Here is a 16,752-nt window from a genome sequence, read left to right on the forward strand (position 1 = left end):
ATTCTTGCCCCCTCTTCTTAATATCTTCTGCTTCTGTTAGGTCCATACCATTTCTGTCCTTTATCGAGCCTGTCTTTGCATGAAATGTTTCCTTGGTATCTCTAATTTTATTAAAGAGATGTCTAGTCTTTCCCATTCTGTTGTTTTCCTCTGTCTCTTTGCACTGATGGCTGAGGAAGGCTTTCCTATCTCCCCTTGCTATTCTTTGGAACTCTGCATTCAGATGCTTATATCTTTACTTTTCTCCTTTGCTTTTCGCTTCTCTTCTTTTCACAGCTATTTGTAAGGCCTCCCCAGACAACCATTTTGCTTTTTTGCATTTCTTTTCCATGAGGATGGTCTTGATCCCTGTCTCCTATACAATGTCACGAACCTCAGTCCATAGTTCATCAGGCACTCTATCTATCAGATCTAGTCCCTTAAATCTATTTCTCACTTCCACTGTATAATCATAAGGGATTTGATTTAGGTCATACCTGAATGATCTAGTGGTTTTCCCTACTTTCTTCAATTTAAATCTGAATTTGGCAATAAGGAGTTCATGATCTTAGCCACAGTCAGCTCCTGGTCTTGTTTTTGTTGACTGTATAGAGCTTCTCCATCTTTGGGCATGTAAGAAGTCAGAATTGAAGTAGTCACATGTTAAAAATTTTAAGTTTAGAATTTGTGTTTATATTATACGTTTATATCTTACATGTTTGGGCTTCTCCTTCAGAGACATGGGAACAACACAAGTGTCACTTACAACAATTGAAAGCATTCTCATGATGACCCTTGAATTGGAAAAACTGTAAGTTGATTTTTATTATATTTATTTTCACTCTATTGTGTATTTTTAGGTTTATTTTATTATTTTTTAAAGTTTATTCATGTATCATTTTCATTTAATAAAATCCACGGTTTAAAAATATAGTTTGATGTGTTTTGACAGACTTATAGTTCTGTAGCCACCATTACATTTGAGATATAGAAAACTTCTGCACCCCCCTCAAAGACCCCTCATGTCCCTTTGTAGTCAGTCTCCTCCTCCCACTACCAGCCCCTGGCAACCACCGATCTGATTTTTGTCTTTATAATTTTGCCTTTTCCGTAGTATCTTGTACATGCAGTCATGTGGTATGTGGCCTTTTTGTTTTTGACTCCTTTCACTCAGCCAGTCTCCTTGGAGATTTATTGATGCAGTTGCACCTATTGGTAGTTCATCCCTCAGCAATAATGCTGAGTGGTATTCTCGTTGTGTGGGTATATAGTTTCTTTATGCATTTATCAGTTGATGAACATCAGCTGAGTTGTTTTGTTTTTTGGCTATTATGAACAAAACCTCTAAAAATATTCACATGCATGTGTGAGCATATGTTTTGTGCAAATGTATATTTTCATTTCTTTGGGATAAAATACCTAAGGGTGGGATTGCTACATCATATGTTAAGTGCATATTTAACTTTTTAAGAAACTGCTGAACTGTTTTCTAAAGTGGCTGTTCCATTTTGCATTCCCACTGGCAACATCTGAGAGCTGGGATTGCTCCACATCTTCACCTGATCCTTATAGTTGTTTTAAAAAATTTAAGCCTTCCTAGTAGGTGTGTGGTTAAATCTCATTGTGCTTTAATTTGCATTTCTCTAATAGCTGATGCTGTTGAGTGTCTATTCATGTGCAGATATCTCTTAAAATGAAGTGTCTGTTCAAATCCATTTTAATTGGATATTTATATTGAGTTTTAAGAATACTTTATAGAGCACTGAAAAATAAGTCCTTTCTCTTAGATATGTGTCTAGTAAATATCCTCTCTCAGATTGTGATTTACTCTCATTCTATTAAAGTGTCTCTGAAGACCAGAAGTTTAAAAATTTTGAAGAACTCTAGCAATTTTTCTTGTATGGTTTGTGCTTTTTTGTGTCTTACCTAAGAAATCTTCTTCTGAGATCCCATTGCCTAATCCAAAAATCACAAAGATTTTCTCCTGTGTTTTCTTCCAGAAGTTGTATAGTTACATTTAGGTCTATGATCCATTTAATTTTCATGTATGGTATGAGGGAAGGGGTCAGGTTTTAATTTTTTGCAGTTTAAAAAAACGATTTCTGTAGGTCTTTATTGTGACAGTTTATTACACACCTTCAGCTCAGTTCAGTCGCTCAGTCATGTCCAACTCTTTGCAACCCCATGGACTGCAGCATGCCAGGCTTCCCTGTCCATCACCAACTCCCAGAGTTTACTCAAACTCATGTCCATAAGAGTCAGTGATGCCATCCAATCATCTCATCCTCTGTGGTCCCCTTCTCCTCCTGCCTTCAATCTTCCTCAGCATCAGGGTCTTTTCCAGTAGGTCAGTTCTTCGCATCAGGTGGCCAAAGTACTGGAGTTTCAGCTTCAGCATCAGTCCTTCCAATGAATATTCAGGACTGATTTCCTTTATTTGGATGGTGTGTTCTATAAATGTCAATTAGGTCAAGTAGGTTGATAGTGTTGTTCACGTCTTCTAGTGCTTTCTGATTTTTTATCTACTTGTTCTGTTAATTACTGAGAGAGGAATGTTGAAATCCCTAACTATAATTGCAGATTTTTAATTTGTTTCTCCTTGCCACTCTCATTTTTCATTCATATATTTTGAAGCTGTTACCAAATGGATAACTTTTTAGGTAATGTCTTCTTCATCAGTTGACCTTTCTATCATGGTGAAGTAACATTCTGTATCCCTGATAATAATCTCTGCTTTGACACTGACTTTGTCTTAAAGTGATACATTCACTCCAGTTTTCTTTTCATTAGTGTTAGCATAGGATAATTTTTTCTATCCTTTTAACTTTTTATTTTCTATTGAAGATGGTTCTTGTATATAGTTGGCTTTTGCTTTTTTGTCTAGTGTGATGATTCTTTTAATTAGGGTGATTAGAGCATTTACATTTAATATAATTACATTTAAATCTATTGTCTTGCCATTTGCTTCCTATTTGTCCCATCGTACTTTCTTTTTCCTTTTTCTTCCTACTTTCAGACTGAGTAGATTTTATTATTTTATTTCCTTTGTTGGCTAATTCATTATAACTCAGGTTTTGTTATTTTAAAATTGCTTTATAGTTTACAGTATGCATCTTTAACTTATCACAGTCTATCTTCGAATGATATTACACAATTTCATTAATACTATAGGAATCTTACAATAGGGCACTTCCATTTCTTCACTCCTGACCTTTGTGGGATTGTTTTCATATATTTTACTTATGTCATAAACAGCACACTATATTATTTTTTGGTTAAACAATAGATTATCTTTTAAAGATATTTAAATAATAATAAAAATCTTATATATTTACCTATGTAAATACAATTACAGTGTTTTTATTCTTTTGTGTAGATCCATGATTCAATCTGGTATCATTTTCCTTCTGTTTAAAAATACTTTTTAACATTTCTTACAATGAAAATCAACTAGTGATGAATTCTGCAGCTTTTGTGTGTCTGAGATAGCCTTTATTTTTGAAAGATCTGGGTATAGAATTCTCGCTTGATAGAATTCAATTCACTCCTTGAATTGTTATTACGTTAATCCACTTAGTATTTGTTTACATTGTTTCCAACAAGAAATCTGCCGTCATTGTTATCTTTGTCCCTCTATATGTAGTGAGTAATATTCCCTGGTGGCTCAGAGGGTAAGGCGTCTGCCTGCAATGCAGGAGACCTGGGTTCGATCCCTGGGTCAGGAAGATCCCCTGGAGAAGAAAATGGCAACCCACTCCAGTACTCTTGCCTGGAAAATCTCATGGACAGAGAAGCCTGGTAGACTACAGTCCATGGGATCACAAAGAGTCGGACACAACTGAGCGACTTCACTTTCTATATGTAGTGTATAGTTTTTTCTTCTAATGGCTTTAAAATTTTTCTCTTTATTGCTGGTTTTGAGCAATTTGATTATTTGTGCCTTGGTGTAGTTTTGTCCATGTTTCTTTTGCTTAAAGTTCACTGATCTCAACTTTGTGGGTTTATAGTGTTGAGCAATGTGGGAAAAATTTGGCTATTATTTCTTCAAATTTTTGTATCTCTCCTCTCCTTCATGGACTCTGTGTATACATATATTAGGTCACTTGAAGTTGTTGCACAGTTCATTGATGTGCTCTTCATTTTTTTTGTTTTGTTTTTTTACTGTTTGTGTTTCATTTTGGGTTGTTTCTATTACCATGTCTTAATGTTTTCTGATCCTTTCTTCTGCAGTGTCTAATATGCCATCAACCTCACCCAGTATCTTTTTCATTTCTACATTGTTTTTATAATCTCTAGAAGTTCAATTTGGATCTGTTTTACATCTTCCATGCCTCTACTTAACATTTTCAGTCTTTAGTCTGGGTTTTGTAACAAATGAAATACAGTTGTTATAACTGTTTTCATGTATGTTGTTGTTGTTGTTGTTCAGTCGCTAAGTTGTATATGACTCTTTGTGACCCCATGGACTGCAGAATACCAGGCTTCCCTGCCCTTCACTATCTCCCAGAGTTTGCCCAAATTCATGCCCATTGAATCAGTGGTGCAATCTAACCATCTCATCCTCTGTCACCCTCTTCTTTTGCCTTCAATCCTTCTTTCCCAATGAGTTGGCTGTTTACATTAGGTGGTCAAAGGATTAGAGCTTCGACTTCAGCATCAGTCCTTCCAATGAATATTCAGGGTTGATTTCCTTTAGGATTGACTGATTTGATCTCCTTGGTGTCCAAGGGTCTCTCAAGAGTCTTCTCCAGCACCACAATTCAAAAGCATCAATTTTTCAATGCTTAGCCTTCTTTATGATCCAACTCTCACAACCATACATGACTAATGGAAAAATCATAGCTTTGACTATATAGCCCTTTGTTGGCAAAGTGGTATGTCTGCTTTTTAATATGCTGTCTAGGTTTGTCATAGTTTTTCTTCCAAAAAGCAAGCATCTTTTAATTTCATGGCTGCAGTCACTGTCTGCAGTGATTTTGGAGCCCAAGAAAAGAACATCTGTCACTGCTACCACTTTTTCCCCTTCTATTTGCCATGAAGTAATGGGACCACATGCCATGATCTTAGTTTTTTGAATGTTAAGTTTTAAGCCAGCCAGCAGTCAGCCAGTCAGCCAGCTTTTTCATGTTATAATTTTTAAAATGTCCTTTTCTACTAATTCTTATATCTGTATAGATAATGAGTTAGTTTTGATTGATTGCTTTTTTCTCCAATATAGGTCACATTTTCCTGCTTACTTGCATGCCTGGTAATTTTCATATGATTCTAGACATTATGAATTTTTAGCTCATTGTATGCTATATATTTTTATAAAATGCTTGGGCTTTGTTTTGGGTAAAGTTAAGTTACTCAAAACAATTCTATTCTTTTAGGTCTAGCTTTTAAGATTCATTAGGTAGCACTTCAAGTAAACTTTAGTCTAGAATTCATTATTTGCAACTACTGAGACAAGTCCTTTCTGTGTACCATGAGGTTTTCTCTTCTGACTTGTAGGAACACCCAACCCTGTGTGATATCCAGTTAATCTTTTTTTTTTTACTTTTAAAAAAATTTATTCATTTTTTAAAATTTATTTTTTATTGAAGGATAATTGCTTTCCAGAATTTTGCAGTTATTCTTATTATTAATCCTTTCATGTGGTTCTTTTCCTGGCATCAGTTAATTCCTCACACAAATGTTGTGTGACCAATACTTTGTTGAATACTTAAGAGCTCCCTCTGCATATCTCCAGAGTTCTTTGTCTGTGTACTTCTTTGCCCTCCATTACTCTGCTTTGTGAACTCTGATCACCTTGGTTTTCCCAGATTCTCAGCTCTGTTTCTTCATCTGGGGAGTCTACGAGTCTTCCTTACCCAGGGAAGGGTTTCTCTTCCCTGTACCATGACCTGGAAATTCTCTTAAAGAAGTAAGCTACGGCAATCAAAGGGGTCACTTCATTTATCTCCCATCTCTTGGGGATCAGTGAATTTGATTGCCTGAGGTCCAGTTTCTTGAAAACTGTTTTTCGTATGTTTTGGTTTTCGTATGTTTTGTTTGATTTTTTCATTGTTTCAGGTAAAAGGTTAAATTGGTCCTTGCTACTTCATCTTGACCTGAAGCCAATAATATTCTTTAAGTCTGTTTTGTTTTGATATGGAGTCCAATCGAAGACTAGGCATTGCATGTCATGTCTTTGTTTCCCTTAATGTAGAATGTTTCCTTGCTATTTTTTTTCTTTTTTGGTCTTTTATGACGTTGGCATTTCTAAAGAATCTAAGCCAATCGTTTTGTAATTTGCCCCACAATCTGGATTTGTCTGTTTCCTCATTAGATTCAAAGTAAACATTTTGGAGAAGAATACTATATAAGTGATGTATCCTTCCTACTTCATCACTTCAAGTGGCCCAATGCTAAGTCTGATCACTTGATTAAGGTGATATCTTACATATGTCTCCATTGTAAAGCTATTTTCCCCCTTGGTAATTGATAAATAATATGTGGGCTGAACTTTGGGATCAGTGAAGATCCTACTTCCAGACAACTCTTTACCCAGCTGTGCATCAATGATAATCCTTGTCTGAATCAACTATTACATTGATAGTTGTAAAATGACACTTTCCTAATTTTATCATTCCTTTCTCATTTATTACCTGTTATTATTCTCTAAAGCGGAGCTCCCTCACTTTTCTTTTTGAATATCATTATAAACTCATGTACTCTAATTATAACTTATTATAATGATAATGTCATTCTTTTGAATGTTCACATTGTCCAGATTTGGTCAATGAGATCTCTATTATTGTTTTAACCACACAGTGTTTTTTTATTCCTAAAGTAATTTCTAATGTATTTATTACTCATAAATAGGAATTGAAAAAGAGACTAAATAAGGGGACTTATTCAGATTCTTCTTAGAAGTCTGCCTACTTCTGTGTACTGTCAACCCAAAATGAAGTTTTTGGGTTGGAAGGAGATATTTCTGAATTAAACTACAGATCAATGTCACCCAATTCTAGTCCCTATTCCCTTTTTTCTAGGCATACCATCCCCACTGCCACCCTAATCCTTCTGTTGGGCACCTCTGGCCTCTATATTTATTTTCAACAGTCAAGAGCAGCAACTGGCCAACTGATCTGTATCCAGTTCTCCAGTCCATATGCCCCAAGAACTAACTCCTTTATGCACTGGCCTGTGGTGGCCTTGGCCTGCCTCTTCCGCCTACTCAAGTAATTCCTTTACCACAAATTTGATTCTCTGCATTTCCATTTATAGGATCTTACCTATTCGTATGGCCTGCTGCCTCTGCCAATTCAAAAACACTATCGAGGTTGTCTGCAAGACAGTCAAACTGCATTGTGACAGTGATTGCCTGACAAATGTCACATTTTGTGGTGAGTCTGAATTTCCTGATGGTAATTTTTAAATTTTCTTCTAATTCTTTAATTTTTATTTTTAACCAGTGATGATAAATTTTAAAATTAATAATGTAATTGCATTATTTTTATTCATTCAGAGTTCCACATCCCTAAATTTCTAAGAACTACTTTTACTAAAAATCAGATTCTTGGTTACATTATTAAGCTAATAATAGCTTAGTTACATTGTTAACCTAATAAGGTAACTGATATACATACATAAAAGAACAAGAAAAAGGAATGAAAGGGGGAAGGGCATTAACACGAATGGCCACATAATGTATTCTGTGCTGTCTGCAAATGAGAACTTACTCATACAGTGCATCAGTTTGTAAACTGATTCTATATACCTTAGGTCTCAAGTATCCTTTGTCTTATAGGATAGATGTAAACATATTTTTGATATTTTGTCTATTTTTATAATATTATAAAAGAGTACAAGTGATGCTGTCTTACGGCGGAGCCTGAGAGTTTCTGGTTCCACCACCAGAAGCTGCCAGCTAGCTCTTCTAAAGGGGGGTGCACTGTGTGTGTGCTAAGTTGCTTCAGTCGTGTCTGACTCTTTGAGATGCTATGGACTGTTGCCCACCAGACTCCTCTATCCATGAGATTCTCCAGGCAAGACTACTGAAGTATGTTACCATACCCTCCTCCAGGGGTTCTTCCCAACCCAGGGATCGAACCTGCATCTCTTACATCTCTTGCATTGGCAAGTAGGTTCTTTACCACTAGCGCCACCGGGGAAGAGCAATTTTATTCTTAGACTGTCCAGCTCTGAACTTGTTCTGAATCTCAAACTTTTCTATCCACAAAACACTCAGGTGCTTCTGACTATTTTTCTATATATTAGATTTGTTGGCACTAACTTGATAACCTCCAAAATGTGCTTTGATACCCAGATAGCTTGAATACAGGTGTCTATCAATGGTCTGCTGCTGCTGCTGCTGCTAAGTCACTTCAGTCGGGTCCGACTCTGTGCGGCCCCGTAGATGGCAGCCCACCAGGCCCCCCTGTCCCTGGGATTCTCCAGGCATGAACACTGGAGTGGGTTGCCATTTCCTTCTCCAATGCATGAAAGTGAAAAGTGAAAAGTGAAAGTGAAGTCGATCAGTCGTGTCCTAGAACACATCATAAATAATAACACTTTGTTACTTATATAAAGACAATTTTTGATTTTTTTTTTTAAATTTTATTTTGGCCACTAAGTTCCCTGACCAGGGATAGAACCTGAGCCATGGCAGTGAAAATACCGAATCCTAACCATTATACCTGGAGAAGGCAATGGCAACCCACTCCAGTACTCTTGCCTGGAAAATCCCAGGGATGGGAGCCTGGTGGGCTGCCATCTATGGGGTCGCACAGAGTCGGACACAACTGAAGCAACTTAGCAGCAACCATTATACCACCAGGGAACTGCTCAAAACGATTGTTTTTACCAATTATATTACTCCCTTCTCCCCGAGAAGTGGGCCAGAAAAGGCATTTTTAATCTCCTTTTGCAGATGAGGAAAAGCAAGGTCCGAGGTATTCAGTGCAATGGCCTAGTACCCAGATCTCCTGTCTCCGATTTTAGGCTCTCTGCACACCCATGCCCCTCCTCTCTCATGACCCTTGTGTCCTCCTTTGACCCTTGCCACCACCATTAAAATTTTTAATCCTTTTGGAAGAGAAGCCTAGCTACACAACGATACATATACAGTCAGAAGCTTTGGATGGTTTCCCAAAACACTGGAAATATTAGAAGTGAAATGAAATGAAAGCAAAGTAGGCAACTGACGGAAGTTGCTTTTCCCTTCTGCATTATAGTACTTCAAGTATTATTCTATTGATCTGTTGAACATTCCACACTGGCATATAGGCTGGCAAATCTGTTAGCTCATTGATCCCTGCCTGAATGTCAGCAAAGAGCCAAGGGGACGTAAGAGTTTTGGACATAGAGCCCTCTCTTCTAGAGGCTGAATATATGGAGGCAGGGACTGAGCAAAGGACTCAGTAGGTGGGTGGAGGACACGTTCGGATGATGACCTGTCGGCAGCAGTTGTGGTCTTCATCATTTGTGATAGTGGTAAGAACGCAAGTGCGCTGGAGAGGCGAAGGGAGGAGACCTTACACTCCTCTGCATCTGAGGCAGGACCGGGTGGGGTATGTGACTGTGAGGAGATCACAGTAGATCTGAGTAGAGGAATCTTTGTCTTCCTGCCAGTCCCTTGGGAGCCAGGTGAGTGATCCTAAATATAATTACTATATTTCATGCCACAGAATCTTCTGAGTGGATGGTCATTTTTTCAAAAGATATCTTTTTTCACCTTTTATTGTTGTCAATCATTGACTTATGTTTGGGTTTCTTTCTCTCTCTTCCAAGTGGCAGTCAAACATTTGCTGATGCCTAATTTATTTGTCTGGGATACATGATTGTGGACTGACAAAAAGCTCTCCCATCAGTCTTCAGTTATCAAAAGCAGTTTCTTCTCTTTTGACAGATGAAAATACATCTATAGGGAATGCAGAAGGATCGTTCATGAAGGTGTTACAAGCCCGGAAGAAGAACACCAGCACGGAGCTGACTATTGAACCCGAGAGGGCGTCCTCAGACAAAAGTGCTGTCAGTCTGTCAGCCTTTATGAATGAGCAGCTGGACTTTAATGATGAAAGTGATGTGATCAGCGCACTGAATTACATACTGCCTTATTTCTCAGAGGGAAATCTAGAAGATGTTGAATCAACATTATTGCCCTTCATTCAACTTCTTTTTACAAATGCCCATGAAGGAGATATGCCAGTGGGCCATTTCAAAAACAATACAAAAAAACCTTCTGTTAAGCCTATAGACAACAATTCGACTTATAAAAATAAATTGAGGAAACTCTATTTTCTGGAAAACTTGTTAGATGCAGAAATTCAAGAAAAAATTGATGAAGTTAAAAAGAAAGAAAAAACGGCTATGCTTATCCATGCCAACCTTTTGGGTCCCAAATTTAAACGCCAGATGTTTCCGAAGAAACTGGAAAAAGCCCAACCACAGGAAAACAGCCCAGCTGAGATTGACAGCCCAGGGCAAAGGCTGCTGAGAGTGAACAGGGTCCTCAAGCACCCAAGGGGCCTACAGAAAAGGCACTTCAAAGATGCGGGAGATGAGAGCAGCGAGAAGAAACAGAATGCCCAGCCACTTGTGGAGAACACTGCCAAAGAAAGAAGGCTCAGGAGGCCATCCCCAAGGGAGCTGGATGAGCTGGACATGGTGCAGAGGCCCAGGAAGTTAGTGGGGAACTCCTTCAACACAGAGCCTTCGTTCATGAAGGAACACAAGGCAGCCGTCTCTTCTTTCCTGAAACAGTACTCTCGGGGCAGGCCTTCTGACCCCCTCCCTCCAAAACCCCAACCTGAGGCTAAAAACAAATCAAAAGACTTGTCCTACACCATTTTCGTTTTAGAAGATGCTGATGCTAGAGTGAGAAACATGAAGTCTTCCAAACCAGTCTCGCATTCCGGAAAGAAATACATCTTCCATAAAACTCGCTCTCGGATGCCCCACAGAACACTAAAGGCCAAAGTAAGTCGAAAGCTGAGAAAGAAAGGTTCACTCAATAGAATGATGCTGGCCAGAAGGCCTCTGTTCTCTGCAGTGAGGAGTCTCATCAATTCCCCTCCACGAGAGGCATTTTCATCTTCAGGATTACTGGATCCTCAGGAAAACCGTTTTTCAGAATTATATTCTCTTTCAAACCCTCCTAAAGAAAACTCTAGTTCAGTGAACAATACTCCACATGTTTCTGAAGCAGTTATCTCTTCAGGAAACATTACTCGGCCAAAAGAAACCAGACCTGGAATCACTGCTCAAATTAATGTCTCCAGTGCACATTCTACTGTTGCTGCGGACTTCATGCCACCTGTTAAGCACACCAATGAAACACAATGGGAGTACCACAACGTGGGCATTGAGTTCGCCTCTAAGCCCCCAAGCGTCAGCTTCCCAGTGCTCTCGTCCCCAGGCGATCAGTTTGAAAGTCAGCTTAACCAGCAGCTACGGTCCCTCATCCCCAACAATGACGTGAGAAAGCTCATTGCTCACGTCATCCGGACTCTGAAAATGGACTGCTCTGAGACCCACGTGCAGCTGGCGTGCGCCAAACTCATCTCCAGAACAGGCCTCTTGATGAAACTTCTCAGTGAGCAGCAAGAAATAAAGGTGTCCAAGGCAGAATGGGATACGGACCAGTGGAAAACTGACAACTACATCAATGAGAGCACAGAAGCCCAGAGTGAACAGAAAGAACAGGAGCCCAGTGAGGTGAGGATCACGCCTGAAACATGGGACCTTAGGACATGCCATTGAAGTGCCCAAGCAGGAAAACCTGGGGCTCCTGGTCTGTATCTTGTCTCGGCCAAGCTGGCTAAGACAATGACCTCCCACTCTGCTCATTCAGAGAAGGTGGCACTATTCCTGGGGTAGATGAGAAGAGGACATAACACACAAGATAAATACATTGTAGAAGAAAATGCTAACGATGAGATCAATAACTTTAAATATGGTTTTTTCTGATAAAAGCTATCCATCTGAAAAGGATGGAGTCTTCTAGTAGTTTAAGAATAGTTAGCTATTATTTAGAATAGGTTTAAGAATACTCAGCTTTCATCCTTTCCAGCTCCCTGTTTTTAAAAACTTGTTATTATTTATTTTTAGCTCACAAAAGAAGTTCCAGGTTACGGCTATAACAACAAACTCATCTTGGCAATATCTGTGACTGTAGTAGTGATGTTTTTGATTATAATGTTCTGTCTCATTGAGGTAAGGATGATTATTAATTCAGATTCAGAACCCCCAACCCGAAAATTCAAAGCCACCTTTCCGCCTGCTAGTACTTGATACTCCTCTTCAGTCACAAGACTGAGATGTACTTTGTTCTTTTACTGAAGGGTGTGTTCCCAGGGTTTTCATAGGAGCTCCACTCCCAGGAGATATCTGTGGAACTGAATCCAAGATAACAAGCCATTAGACTATTCTGACCAGTTAAGTTTATAAGAAGCCAGAGTTGACACGATAGTAACATTTCTTCGACTCAGAACACCATGTGGATTTGATGTACTCACAGTCACTCTCACGCTACCTTGATTTCTCTCCTTGGTGGCTGCAGTGATGAGAGATACATCATTTCCACCCTCACGTAGCTGTCCGTCACCCTAGGAGGGCTAAAAGGATCCAGCTGATAGATAGAAGTGCGATCTTATCAGTCCCTTAGATCTCCTTAGCAGCTGTCTTCTCCAGTGTGTTAGGCATTGTGTAAACAGGTTCCATGAGAGCACTACGAGTAAGAATCCTGCATTAGGCCACCTTGAAGCATGTCCTGTTTAGAGTAGCATCTTCCTGGAGCTAGCCTCCTTACCTTTCCTTCAGTTACATAATGGTTTATTACTTTCCCCAACAGGCAGTTGCTAACATTCAGAGGAAGATTTTTTTTTTTTTATAACCTTAATTATTGATTTATTTTTGTGGCCCTGGGTCTTTGTTGCTTTGTGTGGGCTTTCTCTGGTCAAGACAAGTGGTAGGGCTACTCTTCCTTGCTGTGCACAGGCTTCTCATTGTGGTGGCTTCTCTTGCTGCAGAGCACGGGCTCTACGTGTGGGAGCTGAGTAGTTGCAGCATACGGGCTTAGTTGCTGCATGGCATGTGGGGTCTTCCTGGTCCAGGGATCAAACCCACGTCTCCTGCATTGGCAGGCGGACTCCTATCCACAGCACCAGGAGGGAAGTCCAAAAGAGTAATTTTGATGAGCTGACCATCTTGATTCTACTCTACCAAGTCAATCCACTTTATCTTTTCTTCTGTCCCGGCAGCCCTCTATTCCAGCCAAAGCAGCCCCTCACCACGTGCTCATTACACCATACCCATTGCTGCTTTTACGTGTGGCTTTGCGCAGATGAATTCCTTTATTTTACTCTGCCTGTGGGAGTCCTGACTCTCAAAAGCCAACTCAAGTTCATCTTTCTTCAAATAGACTTCCCGGAATAATCCAGCCCTCTTGACCCTAGTCCCATGAGGCCTGTCACCAGTTCTTAGGGGCCCCAGCAAAGCAGTCCTCTCACCTCAGAACTTACAAAAGTGGTAAACAGTTCTTTAGAAGGTGGCTCCATAAGAGCCTCATGGAGGGGAGCAGAGCGGTGTAGGGACCAATGGCTTCCTGGTCTGTCAGACTTTAATAAAACCTGACATGATGTGTTACCTGCTAAAGAGAAATGTGTCTGTCTGCAGGAGGGATGGTCAGTAGTGAAAGTACAGAAAAGGTGAAGAGGGACGGGCAGTGCCCAGCCTCACCTTGTCCAAGAGTAGAGATGGCACCTGAGGCAGCGTAACTGAAGAGTCAGGCCCATCGCCAGGCAGCACCTGTTGAGAGCATCTGGCTACCGCAGGCCTTTCCATTTAATGTGGGATTCAGCTGATTGCTTTGGTTCTAATTCTGTTCTCACCAAGTAGCCTTTTGAGTGTGTGGTTGTGCTTTGGTATGCCTTGGAGGCCTGTCTCTACAGAAGTTTAATTCTCTGGTTGTGTAGACACAGGTCCCCTGTCTGTAGAACAGATGTATTTCTCGTTGTCAAGTAAGAATTTGGCATTCTGATTTTTGATCAGTCCTGTGATATTATTGATAAAGTGAAACTGCCACAAGAGGAAGATGTGAGTTCTCTCTTCGTGGGGAAGGAAGGAAATCAGCATGAGGCCCCAGTGGTCAAACCAAAAGCAGGAGCCAGTATCACCTGACTGCAAAGCCTGTGCTCCCTACTCTGCTCTTTTGTCTTGTCTCCTTAGAGACAGAAACAATGCTGAATTCAATGAAAGTCAATGTTTATTTATTATAAAGAGGTTTGTGGGGGGCGGGGCAGGGGGGGTTGTTTTTGTTTGTTTGGCTGTGCTGTGCTTGCAGGATCTTCGTTCCTGACCAGGGATCAAATCCAGACCACCACAGTAAAATCACAGAGTCCTAACCACTGGACCACTAGGGAACTCCAAGGGGTTTTATAAATCACCAGGAAGAAGATAGACAATCAAGGAGAGAAGGGGGTGAGGGCTGAGAAGACTAGGAGAGGCACTGACAGCCTGCCACCACACTGGGCCGTCCTCGCCTCCAGGCTCGTGTGCAGCAGGTTTTGTTAGCCAAGCCTTTGTCACCTCATGATGTAAAAATCACCTCTAATCATCATTTTCAAGTACTTTTATAATCTGCCTAGAACTTGCTGTATTTGATTTTTAGTGTGGTTGAGGTAGGGAATCTAACTTTTTCCCCAGTACGAAATGATTCATTCTTTCTCCCCTGTCTAAAATACTATCTTTACTTGGATTCTGTTCTGTTGATCCAGTTATCTTTTCCTGTTATCTTTTCAATATCACACTGCTTAACTCCAGTTACTCTATAACATGTAATTTTATATCTGTTGGGGTAAGGCCCTGCTCTTTGATCTTCTTTTTCATACATTTCATAAGTGTTCTTGCATATATTCTCTACCAAATTTCAGCTCACCTGGTTTTGTTTAAAAATTTACTTGGATATAAATAAGGTTGCATTGAATTTGTAGGTTAATTTGAGGAGAATTGACATCCTTACAGTATTCTCGGAAGATAGAATCCCATGCCATGTATGTATTGCTTCTCAATGTCCTTCAGGAAGGTTTTAATATTCTCATTACATAAGTCTTACGCAGTTTTGGTTGAGTTTATTCCTAGTTACTTTATGCATCTTATTGGTATTATAAATGGGATCTTTTTTCTATTTTTTTAGCTAGTTATTTGTGCTATATAGGAAAGCTATTAAAGCTTATATGTTGATTTCTTGATTTTATACATAAGCCATCTTACTGAATTCTCGTATTACTTACAGTACTTAAAATTTCGGTTGATTCCTTTGATCTTCTAAAGTCCATCATTCATATGCAGATATGTTTATTTCTTCCTTTCCAATTCTACCGTTTTCTTACTGTACTGATTAGGACCCCCCTTCTCCACAGTGATCAATAGTAACAGTAATGATAGGCATCTTCCCCCTGTTCTTGATTTTTAAACAGTGCTTAGGTTTCTGGTCAATACTTCTATTTTCTTTCCCTACTTCTGAAAGTTTTTTGTTAGGAATTATCTGTTGAACATGATCTAAAATGGTCCATAAAATGTATCACCAGCTGCATGCAGCACCCAAGGTTAGGTACTGTGGGAGAGTCAAAGAATTCTTAAACAGGATAGAATTCCTGTCCTTAAAAATGTTATCAACTCACTGGGTACATAAGACTGAAAATAAAAAGTAATGAATAAAGATTTGGAAGTGGCTGTCATGATAGTGATCATGTTTTCTTTTAAAACAGATTTATTCTCATAGAACAACATCAGAGGAAGAAGGAAGCAGAAGGTAAATATTGGTCTTTTAAAGTAGAATTTCAGAACTAGAGGAGAGCTGAGAACTCATCTGTTTTAGTCTCCTCACCAAAGGCAGGAAGAAGCTTTATTTACCCTAATGCTTTACGCTAATTTATTTATCAGCAGAACTAGCTCCCCAACCAAATCTGGCCTAGCACAGGACTGGGACGGATTCATCTGGTTTCACTTGTTCTCGAAGGAAAGAGGGTAGACGGAGAGAGGTTTCGGTTGTCCTGCCGGTGGTAGGCATCAGGCGAGGTCAGAGGTGTTCTTGGAGGTTCTGGGGTAGGGAAGTTAGAGATTTGGGGGCTAGCCTTACTCAAAGCTGATGAAAAGTAGAACAAATTATGTGTTCTTTCTGTAAAGGGGAGGAAAGCTTCCCTTCTCATCCTCCTGGTTTTCAGCCCCCAATCCATATTCCCTTTATCCAAACCTCATAAAGGTTTAACTGGAAGAAACTTTAGACAGTAGTTTGTCTTTTCCTTTTATAATAAAAAAAAAATGGAGAAAGAGAAAACATCTGGCCCCGTGGTCACGCTGATAGTGATTATCAGAAAGAAGGTGGTGCCTTTCCAACGAAGGCCCCTCATGATCACATTGCGCGTGGACTGTGAGCTGCATTTTATGTCACAGCTCAGGACACACATACTTATGGACAGAAGTGGTTTCTGATACAAACTCATTGTGCACTCCGTTTTGTTTTGTTTTTTTCAATTCTCTTTGTTTTCAAAAAGAATACTTTTGTGTTTTCCTGCTGGTCATAACCTTTAAACTGATTTCACAACTCACTCACACCTCAGTGACAACCTGCCATATGCAAGTCAGAGTGCTACATAACTTTGCTAGTTGGACTTAGGGGTTTACCTGCTGAGATGCAGTTTGTCAGATAGAGCAGCTAAGAAAACAGAAGCACCTCCTCCCCTCCCCCACCCCCACCCCAGCAAATGCTGCTCGTGAGACTAAGTCCCAGGGGGCTAGTGTGGAATG

At 39.8% G+C, this 16,752-nt stretch overlaps 1 protein-coding gene across 1 annotated transcript in view; it reads left to right on the plus strand.

The window, feature by feature from the left end:
- The window catches only part of LOC104983014 (leucine-rich repeat-containing protein 37A-like), a 47,607-nt gene that overhangs the window by 29,924 nt on the left and 931 nt on the right, over positions 1–16,752 (plus strand). The window contains exons 8-12 of the mRNA XM_010832507.1: positions 716–790; positions 7,231–7,349; positions 9,854–11,661; positions 12,055–12,159; positions 15,714–15,757. Coding sequence (XP_010830809.1) covers positions 716–790; positions 7,231–7,349; positions 9,854–11,661; positions 12,055–12,159; positions 15,714–15,757 — 2,151 coding nt within the window. The remainder of the gene's footprint in view (positions 1–715; positions 791–7,230; positions 7,350–9,853; positions 11,662–12,054; positions 12,160–15,713; positions 15,758–16,752) is intronic.

This window comes from Bison bison, unplaced genomic scaffold, assembly GCF_000754665.1.
Source record: "Bison bison bison isolate TAMUID 2011002044 unplaced genomic scaffold, Bison_UMD1.0 scf7180017861046, whole genome shotgun sequence".
Classification (NCBI taxonomy): domain Eukaryota; kingdom Metazoa; phylum Chordata; class Mammalia; order Artiodactyla; family Bovidae; genus Bison; species Bison bison.